This window comes from Jaculus jaculus, chromosome 13, assembly GCF_020740685.1.
Source record: "Jaculus jaculus isolate mJacJac1 chromosome 13, mJacJac1.mat.Y.cur, whole genome shotgun sequence".
Taxonomy (NCBI): Eukaryota; Metazoa; Chordata; class Mammalia; order Rodentia; family Dipodidae; genus Jaculus; species Jaculus jaculus.
The window spans coordinates 45,312,920-45,327,719 of NC_059114.1; the positions used below are offsets into that span (position 1 = coordinate 45,312,920).

The following is a 14,800-nucleotide window of genomic DNA, read 5'->3' on the forward strand; positions in this document are numbered from 1 at the left end:
ATGAATCTTTCTCTTTGTTTTTATTTGGAGATCTGAGGGAACCAAAGGGTGAAATTCTGCTCTTCATCCCATCCCTCACTTGTCACTCTGGTTTGGGTTTACATTGTTCAGAGGTTTTTGTCTGTGCTAGTTGTATTTATATTAAACCCCTGGTTGATACATACGTGTCTGCTTGTCTTGCCACAGATGTTTGCCTTACATTGGTAGAGTTATGCAGCTTCTACAGAGCAAATGCTTCCGTACTTTAATACCTTGAGTTTGTGCAACTTCTTACATGGCATATTAAGGTACTGAAAATCACCGTTTTGGGGTTGGGGCAGGGTGGTAGAGCTCAGTGGTAAAGCTCAGCATAGGATTTTCAAAGTCCTGGATTCAATCTCCCAACGCCAAAAGAAAATACAAAGTTCATCTCTTTGGGGATCCATCTGAGGAAACAAGGCTCGGTAAAGACCTGTCCTGACATTCCACTTATCTTCTCAGTCACTGTCATCATCACTGTCCTTCATGCAGTCCTCTGGAGCCTTGGAATCCTCTCTCTCCTCCCTCAGCCCTGCAAAGAAGTCATCTGTGCTCCAGGCCTTGCTGCTCAGGGCACATAGTGGTCCTCCCTTCTTCTTACGTCGACGGTAGTCATTTACAACCACAGTTCGCAGCTGAGCCATATCCCAAAACTTGAGGCGCTGGTCATGGCCACTACTGGCCAGGAAGCAGCCACAATGGGAGAGAGCTAGTTCTTCCACAGGCTCCCCAATATGCTGGCCCACAGTGCCCACCACTCGGTTTGGCAGGATGTTCACAGCCCTGAGCAGAGAAAAGTGTTAGGAACTAGCTAGCTTGACGTGCACCTCCTGTGGCCCAAGAGGCTATCCTGGCTTCCCTCACCTGATGACTCCATCAGTGGATCCAGTGCATAGCAGACTATCAGTGACTGGAACCATGCAGTCAATGGACTCTGCTCTCAGGGCAAAGCGGTCACTTGTTGCCCCAAAGCCATTCCAGTTGAAGAGATAGATAGTCCCTTCACTAGAGCCACAGGCCACCTTCTTCCCATACTGCAGGAAAATGGGACAAACCATTGTCTTTGGATCTGCCTCAGATCAAGTCCCTAGAACACACACCCATTCCCATCATACCCAGCTGTACTTTCATGAGGGTGACAGAGGTCAGGTCCCCTGATTGTTGCTCTGAGAGTAACTCAAACCGTCGTCGTCTGATGTTGAACACTCCAAGGCATCCATCACCACTGCAGAGAACAAACTAGCAAGCTTAGTGGGGAAATACCTCTGAGAAACACTTAACAGCAGATGAATGCCTGTATTGCCAAGCATTCTAGAGGGCAGAGCGTCAACAGTGAGGTTGGAGGTTGTACCTGGCTGTCAGCAGTAGCTTTTTGGCTGGGTCCAGAGCCATGTCAGCAATGTACTCCTCATGCTGCCGCATATCCATCAGAGGACCCTCTTTCCGCTGGTCCCAGAGCCGAATACCACCTGTGTCATCTCCAGTAGCTAGGACGTTCTCATCTACCAGCAGCAGACTATTGATAGGGGCCCTGGAAACACAGATGGAGAACTTGGAGCATTTTTTGTTTTAGCAGGTATCTCCTGGTCCTTACTCTTCCCATCTATGCTCATACCCTCAGTTTCTCTCCTTACCCATGAGCCTTGGAAATTCGTCTTTCCAGTTGTCCTTGCTCCACATCTAGAACATGGATTGCTTTGTCTTTGGAGACAGTAACAAGTTCTAGGAGACAAGGTACCCAGATTATTGTTCTGCTCACTGTCCCTTTCTCACCACCACATAGCTGGTTGTGTTCCCCAGTACTTACTCTGTCCATCTTCAGAGAAGACCACAGCTCGGCAGGACTTGAGGTGGTGCCCTGAGGACCATAGCTCCTTGTTTTCTCCCTCTTGACAAGAGTAGGAAAAGCTAAGGAGCGGGAAAAGAGACCCAGATTCCTCAATACCCATGTAAAAACCCAGGTGCACAAAGTAGTGCATATATCTGGAGTTCATTTGCAACAGCAGGAAGCCCTGGTATGCAATTTATTCTTTCTTACTCCTCTGTCTCCCCCATAAATAATGTTCTTTTAAAAAAAGGAACAACTATGATACTCAAGGTATGTCAAAGTGATGATGGTATTAATACCAAACTTCTGTCTGGAACATGAGGTCTGGAATTGAAGATAGGTGTCTTAATATGAATGAATAATGGTTTCAGTGTAGCATTGGCATATCCCACAGAACTGCACTATGTAGTTGTACATAGGATTGAATATGATCTGAACTTGCTTATGTTAAGAATTGTGGGTGATCAAAAGGGAGAGTGTGGGGGTGGGGAGGGAGGGGATTACCATGGGATATTTTTTTATAATCATGGAAAATGTTAATAAAAATTTAAAAATTTTTTTAAAAAAAAGAATTGTGGGTGAGCCTCCAAGACATTACACATCATTGCCGAGGCTCTTGGTTTCCCACCAGAAATAGATGGTCAGACCCTATTGCTAAAGATTCCATATGCTTATGCTGCAAGGTCAAAGAGAAACCTAGCTGGAGCTGAGCTGAAAAGCTCCCTGTAGACCAGCTATCAGAAAGCTGGAAAAAGCTATGCTGCATGCAGCTCCATGGGAAAGAGCGAAGTCATCAGGGAGATAACAGTGGATACCACAAGCCTTAAATTTGGCCAGCCAGGCCAAATGAGCCACTGGGTGCAATGGTGGCATGTCTGTTATGGGGGAAAGCAACCACTCTAAAACTGGACTGGAGGCCCTGCTTCACAGTAGGTAATATATGCCTGATACTGAAATTCAATGATGGGGGACGTCATGAGCCCTAGGAGTGTAATGACTGCTAGTGTCTGGCTAAATACACATTATGCTCACCAGACTACCAAGTAAACACTTAATGTTCATACCCATACATTAATGCTACTCTCACTTTTGGTTAGAGAAGCTTCTCTTTTCTGATGGCAAGGACCTCTAGGATGACTCAAAAAGCACCATAGTGCTAAAAAGAAGTGACAGAGGAGTGCTCAGCATTGACACATTTCTATCACACCTTTCAAGGCTCAGGATCCATTGTGGTGGCAGGAAGAATGTAAGAGCCAAGGGAAGGATAGAACTCCCTACAATGCACTCTTCCAGACACAAAATGGTCTGAATATCCATGAACTCACAGTGCCTGGCACTATGTACACAAGACCAATATAATAGGAGGAAAAGATGACATCAAAATAGAGACTGAAAGGGGGAGAGAATATGATGGAGAGTGGAGTTGTGAAGGAGAAAGTGTGTGTTGAGGGGGGGGGGAATTGTCATGGTTTGTTGTCTGTAATTATAGAAGTTGTCAATAATTTGTTTTTCAAGGTAGGATCTCACTCTACCCCAGGCTAACCTGGAATTCACTATGTAGTCTCAGGGTGGTTTCAAACTCATGGCAATCCTCCTACCTCTCCCTCCCATGTGCTAGGATTACAGGTGTGTGCCACCACACCCGGCAATATATATTTTTTTTAATAGAATTGTGGTTGAGAAGCCATAGGTGGTTGAAAACATTTCAGCACCAGAGTTGGGATACCTTCTAGTGAATTGTTGGCCAGGGAGGTCTCGGATGCCCCAAAACATTAAAGGCCATTGCCAAGGTTTGTTTGCCAACAGAACTAGAAAGTAAGACCCTACTGCTAAAGGCTCCACATGCTTGGGCTACAGGTCACAGAAATCAAGCTGGAGCTGAGCTGGAAACCTCCTTCCTGTTGACTAGCTCTCAGAAAGATGGAAAAAACTATGCTGCATGTAGCCTTTTGGGAGACATCATCAATGGTGTTAAAACAGCAATGGACCCTGCAAGCCAGCCAGGTCAACTGGTACAATAGTGACAGGTTTGTTATGGGGTAAATCAACAGTTCTCTAATGGAACCGAAGGCCCACTTCATGGGAGGGAATGTATGTGTGGTATTGAAAACCTGTGGCTTGGGAGGTCATGTACATTATGCCCACCAAAACTGTTCTGTAAGCACTTTTGTTGTTTTGTTTCTTCAAGGTAGGGTCTCAGCCAGGCGTGGTTGTGCATGCCTTTAAACCCAGCACATGGGAACATGGGAGGGAGAGGTAGGAGGAACATGGTGAATTCAAGACCACCCTGAGACTAGTGAATTCCAGGTCAGCCTGGGTCAAAGCAAGACCCTACCTTGACAAACAAAAAAAAAACTTTTTTGAGGTAAGGTTTTGCTGTAGTTCAATGTCAGAGTGTCCTCAAACTCATGGCAATCCTCCTGCCTCTGCCTCCCAAGTGCAAGGATTAAAGGCATGTGCTACCATGCCCAGCACATTTTCGTTTATACCTACTTACTAATGCTACTCTCACTTTTGGTCAGAGAAGCTTCTCTTTTCAGATGGCAGTGACCACTGGGGTAACTCAAAACTCACCATAGTGCTGAGAAGTGTTGACAGTGGAGTGTTTAGCACTGAGACATCTATCACACCCTCCCAGGCTCAGGGTCCATTACAGAAGAGGTGTCAGAAAGAATGTAAGAGCCAAGGGAAGGGTAAGACTGCTTATAATACAATTTCCTGACACAAAATGACCTTGATATTCTTGACCTTCTCACAGTGCCTGACCACCTACAGAAGACCTTCATAATAAGCAAAGTTGATACCAATATAGAAGACAGACTAATTGGAAAGAAGGGATTCAATGAAGGGTGTATTTGAGAGGGGGAGAATGGAAGTGGGGTGGGAATTATTATGGTTGTCTATACTTACGAAAGCAGACAATAAAAATTTTTTTTTAAATTCTTGTAGCCTTAAAGTTTAAAAAAAGCCGGCATGGTAGCTCACATCTTTAACCCTAGCAATCAGGAGGCAGAGGTAGGAGGATCACCGAGTTTGAGGCCACCCTGAGACTACATAGTGAATTCTAGGTCAGCCTGGTCTACAGCGAGACCCTACTTCGAAAAACAAAAAGAAGTGTGGGTGTCAGCAGTTGAGACCCAGGCAGATCATCTATCTTAAAATGGATCCTAAAATAAATTGCTCTCAGAAATTAGATATGGCTGGAGAGGTGGCTCAGCAGTTAAGGTACTTACCTGCAAAGCCAAATGACCAAGGTAGTAGTGCATGCATCTGGAGTCTGCAGCAGCTGGCATGCCTATTATTCTCTTTGTCTCTGTAATCTTTTTGTTTTGTTTTGTTTTGTTTTTTAAGGTAGAGTCTTTCTCTAGCTCAGGCTGACCTGTAATTCATTCTGTAGTCTCAGGGTGGCCTTGAACTTAGTGATCCTCCTCCCTCTACCTCCCCAGTGCTGGGATTAAAGGCATGCACCACCACACCCAGCTTATACATTTTTTTAAAAATTAAGAGAAATACTTTTAATATTTATTTGAGACAGAAAGAGGCACCAGTGTGGGCAAGGAGGGAATGGGTACACCAGGGCTTCCAACCACTGCAAACAAATTCCAGATGCATGCGACCCCTTGTGCATCTGGGTTACATGGGTACTGGAATCAAACCTGGGTCCTTAGGCTTTGCAGGCAAATGCCTTAACCACTAAGCAATCTCTCTAGGACAAAGAGACTTTTTTTTTTTTTCTTTTGAGGTAATGTCTCACTTTAGTCCAGGCTAACCTGGAATTCACTATGTAGTCTCAGTGACCTTGAACTCATGGCAATCCTCTTACCTCTGCCTCCTGAGTGCTGGGATTAAAGGTGTGTGCCACCATGCCCAACGAAATTTTTGAAAATTTTATTTTAGTTTGTTGGGGTAGACTCTCACTCTAGCCCATGCTGACCTGGAATTCACTATGTAGTCTTAGGCTGGCCTCAAACTCAGAGCAATCCTCCTTCCTCAGCCTCCCCAGTGCTGGGTATTAAAGGCATGTGCTACCATGCCCAGCAATAAATAAAATAATTTTTTTTTAAAGTTTATATAATTCAAGCTTTTTTTTAAAGATTTTATTTTTTTAATATATTTTAATTGATTTATTTGAGAGCAAGAGAGAATAGGCATGCTAGGGCCTCCAGCCACTGCACACAAAATCCAGATGCATGTGCCACCTTGTGCATTTGGCTTACATGGGTCCTGAAGAATCGAACCTGGATGCTTTGGCTTTGCAGGCAAACGCCTTAACCGCTAAGCCATCTCTCCAGCCCTAAAGATTTTATTTTTTTTTATTTATTACTGTCGGAGGGAGAGACAGAGAGAGTAAGAATGGGTGCACCAGGGCTTCTAGCCACTGCAAATGAACTCTAGACGCATGTACCACTTTGTGCGTCTGGCTTATATGGGACCTGGAGAATCAAACCTGGGTCCTTAGGCTTTGCAGGCATGTGCCTTAATTGCTAAGTCATCTCTCCAGCCCAATAAATAAAATAATTTTTAAAAGCTTTTAAAAAGGGCCTGGAGGGCTGGAGAGATGGCTTACTTGGTAAGCACTTGCCTGTGAAGCCTAAGGACCCCAGTTCAAGGCTCGATTCCCTAGGACCCACGTTAGCCAGATGCACAAGGGGGTGCACACGTCTGGAGTTCGTTTGCAGTGCTGGAGGCCCTGACATGCCCATTCTCCCTCTCTCCCTCCCCCCCCCCCCGTACCTCTTTCTCTGTCGCTCTCAAATAAATAAATAAAAATTTAAAAAAAAATTTTTTTAAAGGCCTGGATGTCCACAAAGAAATCCATGCAGTCTGTGAGGACATCATCCTTACCACTGCACAGAGGCCACTGGGAGAGCTATGGAAATGAATCAGGGTCTCCACACAAATGCCACTCCCTGTAGTCCTTCAAGAGACTTACAAAAGGTTCAGCTGCTCATAATGCAATTCAGATTATACAGTTCATGACCTTTTTTCCTGGCAGCAGAGACCTACAAGCCTCCACTTGTAACATGGAACCTTGGTAGTGTGGACACTAAGTAGTGCAGTGGTGCTGTCTTCCTCTGCCCATTCTGTCATCCTAAAGTCATTAATATGTTCCAGTTTTTTCTTATGGAACTTTAATAACTGAGCTATTCCATTAAGGCCATTAGAAATGGCAATTGTTTGGGATTCTGTTGAATTTCCTATAGGCAATAATAAAGTTTACCTAAAAAGGGGGTTGGAGAGATGCCTTAATGGTTAAGGTAATTGCCTGCAAAGCTTAAGGACCCAGATTTGATTCTCCAGGTCCCGTGTAAGCCAGATGCACAAGGTGGCGCATGTGTCTGGAGTTCATTTGCAGTGGCTAGAGGCCCTGGTGCGCCCATTCTATCTCACTTTGTCTCTTTTTCTCTGTCTCAAATAAAAATAAAATTTTTTAAAATGGAGAATGGCATTTCAAAGGGGAAAGTGTGAGGGTGGGGAGGGAGGAATTACCATGGGATTTTTTTTATAATCATGGAAAATGTTAATAAAAATTTAAAAAATTAAAAAAAATAAAAATTAAAAAAAAATTTAAATGGCTGGAGAGATGGTTTAGCAGTTAAAGTGCTTGCCTATGAAGCCTAAGGACTGAGGTTCAATTCCCCAGGACCCACATAATCCAGATGCACAAGGTGGCACATGTGTTTGGGGTTTGTTTGCAGCAGCTGGAGGCTCTGGTGCACCCATTCTATCTTCCTTTTTCTCTCTCTCAAATAAATAAACATAAAAAAATATTTATTTAAAAAGTTTTGGGGCCAGGCATGTTGGTGCATGCCTTTTAATCCCAGCACTCAGGAGGCAGAGGTAGGAGGATTGCCATGAGTTCAAGGCCACCCTGAGACTCCATAGTGAATTCCAGGTCAGCAACCTGAGCTAGAGTAAAACCTTACCTAAAAAAAAAAAAAAAAAAAAAAAAAAAAAAAAAGTTTTGGGCTGGAGAGATGGCTTAGCGGTTAAGCGCTTGCCTGTGAAGCCTAAGGACCCCAGTTCGAGGCTCGGTTCCCCAGGTCCCATGTTAGCCAGATGCACAAGGGGGCGCACGCGTCTGGAGTTCCTTTGCAGAGGCTGGAAGCTCTGGCGCGCCCATTCTCTCTCTCTCCCTCTATCTGTCTTTCTCTCTGTGTCTGTCGCTCTCAAATAATTTAAAAAAAAAAAATTTTTTTTTTTAAAAGTTTTGGGGCCCAAAATGAGGTCTAGGAAAGAGACTGAGCAAAGGATAGGTGGAGGGACAGCTAATCAAAATCTAAGAGGATATAAATAAAATATATGTAATCCTACTTTTTTGGACAATACAAAACTCAGGAGCCATAGATTGTTGCTAGAAAATTTTCAGTGCCAGGGATGGTATATCTGCCAATGAGTTGTTGGCCAGGGAGGTCCCTGATGCCCCCAAAACATTATAGGCCATTGCCGAGGCCCTTGGTTTCCCACCAGGAATAGGTGGTAAGACCCTAGTGCTGAAGACTCCAAATACTTGGGCTGCCAGGCCACTGAGAAATCTTGCTAGAACTGAACTGATAACCTCTTCCATGTAGACCAGCTGACAGAAGGCTGGGAAAATCCATTCTGCATGCAGTTCAATGGGAGAAAGGGAAATCACCAGTGAAGATAACCATCAGTGGACACTGCAAGCCTTATATTTGGCCAGCAAGGCCAAATGAGCCAACAGGTGCAATAGTGGCACATCTGTTATGGGAGAAACCAACTGCCCTCTTAATTGGACTGCAGGCCCGCTCCATGGGAAGGGAACATATCCCTGATACTGAAAACTTAAAACGGGTAGTCATGAGCCCTAGGGGTGCTACGTCTGCTGTTGTCTGCCTAAATGTATATACTATGATTATCAAACTGCCCAGTAAGCACTTCTGTTAATGTTCACACCCTTATATTAATGCTACTCTCACTTTTGGTAGAGAATGTTCTCTTTTCAGATGGCAGTGACTTTGGGATGACTCAAAAGGTATCATAGTGATGGAAAGAAATGACCGCAGTGCTCAGTACTGCAATGTCTTTATCACACCTTCCAAGGCTCAGGGTCTAATGCGGAAGAGGTGGCAGAAAGACTATAAGAGAATGTAAGAATGTAAGGAAGGGCAGGACTCCATACATGTTCCGTCCAGACACAAAAATAGCCTGGATATCCACGGCCTCACAGTCCCTGACACTACCTGCATAAGACCATCATAGGAGGAAAAGATCATGACATCAAAAGTAAAAGAGAGACTGATTGAGATGGGGAGGGGATATGATAGAGAGTGGAGTTTCAAAGGGGTAAGTGGGGGGAGGGAGAGTATTATCATAGGGTATTTTTTATAATCATGGAAGTTGTTAATAAAAATAATAATAAATAAATAAAATAAATAAAGTTTTGGGCTGGAGAGATGGCTTAGCAGTTAAGGCGTTTGCCTGCAAAGCCAAAGGACCTTGGTTCACTTGCCCAGGACCCACCCATATAAGCCAGATGCACAAGGTATCTGGAGTTCATTTGCAGTGGCTGAAGGCCCTGGTGCACCCATTTTCTCTCTCCCTTCTCTGCCTATTTCTCTCTCTTTGTCTCTGAAATAAATAAATAAAGTTTAAAAAAATTAAAAAGTTTTTTTTTTTTAAATTAGCTGGAGAGATGGCTTGGCAGTTATAGGCACTTGCTTGCAAAGCCTGACAGCCCTAGTTCAATTCCCCCGTGCCCATGTATGGCCAGATGCACAAAATGACACATGTGTCTGCCTATTCTCTTTCTTTAACTCTTTCTACTTGTGAATATATTTTTTATAATATTAGATGCCAAAGATCTCAAACAACTTTGAAGTTGTCATGAATATATCCTTAATGCATGCATTCAAATGGAGATAAAGCACTCTTACAAAAAGAAAAGGCTAGAGGAATGGCTTAGTGGATAAGGCACTTGCCTGCAAACCCAAAGGACCCAGGTTCAATTCCCCAGGACCCATGTAAGCCAGATGCACAAGGAGGCACATGCTTCTGGAGTTTGTTTGCAGTGGCTGAATGCCCTGGCACACCGTTCTCTCTCTAGCAAATAAATTTATTAAAAAAAAAAAAAAAGCTGAAGAGTCAAAAAAAAAAAAAAAAAAAAAAAGCTGGGTGTGGTGGCACACGCCTTTAATCCCAGCACTTGGGAGGCAGAGGTAGGAGGATCGCCATGAGTTCGAGGCCACCCTGAGACTCCATGTTGAATTCCAGGTCAGCCTGGGCTAGATTCTACCTCAGGAAAAAAAAAAAAAAAGGCTGGAGAGATGGCTTAGCAGTTAAGCGCTTGCCTGTGAAGCCTAAGGACCCTGGTTCGAGGCTCGGTTCCCCAGGTCCCACGTTAGCCAGATGCACAAGGGGGCGCACTCGTCTGGAGTTCGTTTGCAGAGGCTGGAAGCCCTGGCGCGCCCATTCTCTCTCTCTCCCTCTATCTGACTTTCTCTCTGTGTCTGTAGCTCTCAAATAAATAAATAATTAATTAATTTTAAAAAAAAAAAAAACTGTGGACAGACCTGGAATTCACTCTGTATTCTCAGGGTGGCCTCGAACTCATGGGGATCCTCCTACCTCCCACGTGCTGGGATTAAAGGCATGTGCCATCACGCCTGCCTAAGATTTTTTTGTTTTGTTTTGTTTTGTTTATTTGGGAGAGAAAGAATGGGTGCTTCAGGGTCTCTATCCACTGCAAATGAACTCCAGATGCATGTGCCTTGTGCATCTGGCTTATGTGGGCCCTGGGGGACTATACCTTGGCCCTTTTGCTTTGCAGACAAACGTTTTAACTGTTGTGCCATCTCTTCAACCCCAAGAAATTTTTAGTTTAAATTTAAGTTTAGGGCTAGAGAAATGGCTCAACAGTTAAATGCACTTGCTTGCACAACCTGGGTCCAATTCCCCATGTAAACCCAAATGCACAAAGTGGTGCATGCACCTGGAGTTAATTTGAAGGGCGTAGGAGGCCCTGGCAGACCCATACCTTTTCTGACTGTCTCTTTCTCAGATAATTTTTTTTATGGGGGAAGTGGAGTTTTCAAGGAAAACTCTAGCCCAGACTGAGCTGGAATTCACTCTGTAGTCTCAGGGTAGCCTCAGACTCTCAGCAATCCTCTTACCTCTGCCTCCTGAGTGCTGAAATTAAAGGCATGCACCACCACACCCGGCCTCAGATACGTATTTTTTTAAAAAAAATTGTATTTAGCCGGGCATGGTGGCGCATGTCTTTAACCCCAACACGGGAGTCAGAAGTAGGTGGATCTCCTTGAGTTTAAGGCCACCCTGAGACTACCTAATGAATTCCAGTTCAGCCTGGACTAGAGTGAAACCCTACCTCGAAAAACTAAAACAAATTATAAAAAAATTAAATTTAGCTGGGCATGGTGGTGTACGCCTTTAATCCCAGCACTCAGGAGACAAAGGTAGAGAAGATCCCTGTGAGTTCGAGGCCACTCTGAGACTACACAATGAAATCCAGGTCAGCCTGGGCTAGAGTCAGACTTTATCTCAGAAAATCAAAACAAACTACTCAGATACTGAACACTCACATCTTCTGCAAAGTAGGTGTTATTTCCATTTTACAGACTTAAATTCATTAAATAGGGCTGAAGAGATGGCTTTGCAGTTAAGGCACTTGCATGCAAAGGCTAACAACTTAATTTGATTCCCTTGTACCCACATAAAGCCAGATGCCCAAAGTGGCACATGCCTCTGTAGTTCATTTGTATTCTCTGCCTCTCTTCTCTCTCTGCTTGGAAATAATAATTTTTTTTTAATTCACTAAATAAAGCTCAGAACAACTTTCCTGATTTTAACCAAATGAGTGAGCAATCGTGAGGCAAAAGCAAGAGGACCACTGACTCTAATTCGCTCAATACAATCGGTGGGAAATAAGGGGGCCTCAGATGCCTCTTCTACTAAGGTCTCTGGGCTCAGAACGACATTCCAGCTGCTTTATCCTCCTGGCAGATTTGTGCGATCAGTTGTTTAATGTGGAACGTTAGTGAACGAATCGGACCGGATGAATCTTGCAATATTGCCTCCTCCCAGCTCCACCTGCAAGGAGCTTTAAGGTCCAGGTGCCCGGCACCGACCACGCCCCCTGCCCCGCACCTCACTCACACGAACACATCCCCGTCCACGTCCCCGGCCGCCAATAGGTCTCGGGTGGGATGGAACGCTAGCCCGCTAGCAGGGGCTTCCAGCACAATGTCGTCCGGGGTGTCCCGGATCCGAGCCGCAGCTTCCGTGGGGTCAGGGTCTCCCTCGTCGCTCCCATCTTCTGCGAACTTCTCCTCACACACGTGGTCCAGGTCCATGCTGGCCCCGCAGCCAGCGCAGGAACCAGCCACACAGCAGGAGGGACCTAGCGCACCACTTCCGCGCGGGGCCGCGCCGGAAATGCCTTGGAGCCGACGTCAGAGAGGCGGGCCGGCAGCCGCTCCGAGGCCGCGCTCCAAAGGCCGGGTCAGTCCTGCTGACTGCTGCTGGCAAGGCTGGGCGGGCTGAGACCTTCGTTGCCTTCCAGCACTCCCTCCCTACTCCACCTAAAGCTGGGAACGCGGTAAATTCTTTACCTCTACGCTGCCCCATCTAGACCGGTGCTCCTTCCTTGCAACCAGGATTTAATGCTTTACAGATAGAAAGAGGGTTGCCAACCATCCCTGGCTTGCTCAAACTCAAAACTACAGCAAGCTGTAGGCAGGGTGTTTTAGAAGCAGTAAAACTGACATTGGACATACAGGGATCAGGAGCCTGAGGCAACCCTCACACCATCTCCATGGCCAAATAGGGAGTGCCTTGCTAAGGTTCCTACAGTTTAGTACTCTGCCTTCAGTGGCTACCAAGAAATTGCTGGAGAGGAAAATAAGCATACCAGTTCATGTTACTAGGCATCCCAGTTTGAATCTCCAACGATGTACTGTACGTGGTGGGCAGACAATGAGCAGGTGTCCCTGTGGCTGAAAAGAACCTGCCTACAACTCTGCAGCTGTATACTGATGCATAAAATAAAACCCTTGGGCTGGAGAGATGGCTTAGCGGTTAAGGCACTTGCCTGCAAAGTCAAAGGATCCTGGTTCAACTCTCCAGGACCCACGTAAGCCAGATGCACAAGGTGACACGTACATCTGGAGTTTGTTTGCAGTGGCTGGAGGCCCAGGCACACCTATTCCCTCTCTCTCTCTCTGCCTCTTTCTCTCTCTCAAATAAATATGTATTTTAAAATAAAACCCTTAAAAGAGAGGCAAAATGGGGTTTCAGAGTCATAATGGCCCATTTGCTAAATAACTAAAAGTTAGCTGTGTGGTATCAAGTACTTACCACTCACAATATGGCCAACCAGGAGGGAGCCCTTGGTCCCTCCATGAGGGGTGGTGATAATTGGAGAAACTAAATTTTAAACTGGCAGTCAACCCTCAGATCTTGTCTTACTGACATTCTAAGTGTCTGTATTAGCCATGCCACTGGGACCTTTTCCTTAATTGGATACAGCCTGCAACCAAATTTGTCCAGAATTAGCCGTTTTAGGCACTGCTGAAAATAGGACCCAACTTCTGCCTCTAAATGCTATTGACACAGTTGACTTCCTCAAAGAGCTTACTGGTGGATTGCTTAACTAGTATGCAAAGCTGAATTTGATGCCCAGTACCACTGAACAAGAAACAAAAAGCCCTTTCCTTTCAAGGTGAAAACATTCAAAACCAAGGCACAGCAAAGGACCCAGGTTCTATACCCCAAGACCCACTTTAGCCAGATGCACAAGATGGCACAAGAATCTGGAGTTCATTTGCAGTGGCTGGAGGCCCTGGTGTGCCCATTCTTTCTGTCTCCCTCTTTCTGTCAAATAAATAAATAAAAATTTAAAAAAAAAACTTTAACTTAAAAAAAAAAACAAGGCAGAGGTGGGGAGATGGCTTGGCCGTTGAAGACAATTGCTTGCAAAAGCTTGCTAGCCGTTTCAGTTCCTCAGTACCCATGTAAAGCCACATGCACAAAGTGGCACATGCATATACAGTTGGTTTTCAGCAGCAAAAGGCTCTGCCATGCCCATGCTCCTCTCTTTTTCTCTCAATAAAAATGGCTTCCCTTGCATCACTGAACCCACAAATCTTGGGCTCACATGACAGCTTGGCACACAGCCAGAAAGACCCCTAATGAACACAAAACCCAAGCACTAGCAAGCTAGCAATAAGCAGAAAGGGGAGGGCAAGGTCAGAGTGATAGAAAGGCTTAAATAAGTCAAACACGGGCCTTGGCAAACTTTACATGGTTACAGGTACCCAAAACCTTTTGAGCTCAGAGGAAGATTCCTATAGCTTCTGGACTTGGGTATACCAGGCTTTTTTTTTTTTTTGGTTTTGGTTCTTTGTGGTGGAGTCTCACTCTGGCCCAGGCTAACCTGCAATTAACTATGTAGTCTCAGGGTGCCTCAAACTCACAGCAATCCTCCTACCTCTGCCTCCCAAGTGCACCACCAGGACCGGCCTGGTTATACCAGTTTTACCCTCCAGGTACAAATACAGGCTATTCCTGCTCAGAAGGCAGTGATTTCTGCCAGCACTACTGAAGCTCCTGTGAAGGTATAAACTCAGGTTTTTGTTTCTACGGGTGATTTTTCATCATATGACTTCACCAAGAACCCAGTCCTGTTCAGCTGCGACATCAATCTGACAGCTCACCAGGTGATCTTAATCCCCAAGGAATCTGCACTCTGCCCTGGGCTCTAGTCCCAAATGAGACTGAAAGAGTACTGACACTTAAGATCATCTTTATATCCACTTACTTTGTGGCCATGTGAATGGATGTTCAGTAGTTTATTAAAGCTTGTAACTTAGATCTCCAGCCACCTAGCTGGAGGAGGTACAACTGTGGGTGGATCCTAGGGTCCAGCCCTAAGGTGTGGGGTAGATTTAGAATTCCAGTCTAAGGATATGCAAA

At 45.1% G+C, this 14,800-nt stretch overlaps 1 protein-coding gene across 1 annotated transcript; it reads right to left on the bottom strand.

Moving 5' to 3' along the window:
- Positions 1–5: 5 nt before the first annotated feature.
- On the bottom strand, positions 6–12,243 carry Wdr55 (WD repeat domain 55). Its single transcript, XM_004652549.2, has 7 exons — positions 11,984–12,243; positions 1,826–1,926; positions 1,653–1,740; positions 1,370–1,549; positions 1,144–1,243; positions 883–1,052; positions 6–801 (listed from the first exon to the last, which is right to left on the bottom strand). Exons 1-7 carry the CDS (start codon positions 12,178–12,180, stop codon positions 477–479), a joined length of 1,161 nt encoding a protein of 386 aa, XP_004652606.2. The 5' UTR covers positions 12,181–12,243; the 3' UTR covers positions 6–476.
- Between the last annotated feature and the right edge of the window lie 2,557 nt (positions 12,244–14,800).

Coding starts and splice junctions, on each gene's coding strand:
- Wdr55 (XM_004652549.2), bottom strand. CDS start 12,180: ATGGACCTGGACCACGTGTGTGAGGAGAAGTTCGCAGAAGATGGGAGC. Junction 1,053..1,143: donor CCTCTGTCACCCTCATGAAA/GTACAGCTGGGT, acceptor ATTTTCCTGCAG/TATGGGAAGAAGGTGGCCTG. Junction 802..882: donor TCCACTGATGGAGTCATCAG/GTGAGGGAAGCC, acceptor TTCTCTGCTCAG/GGCTGTGAACATCCTGCCAA.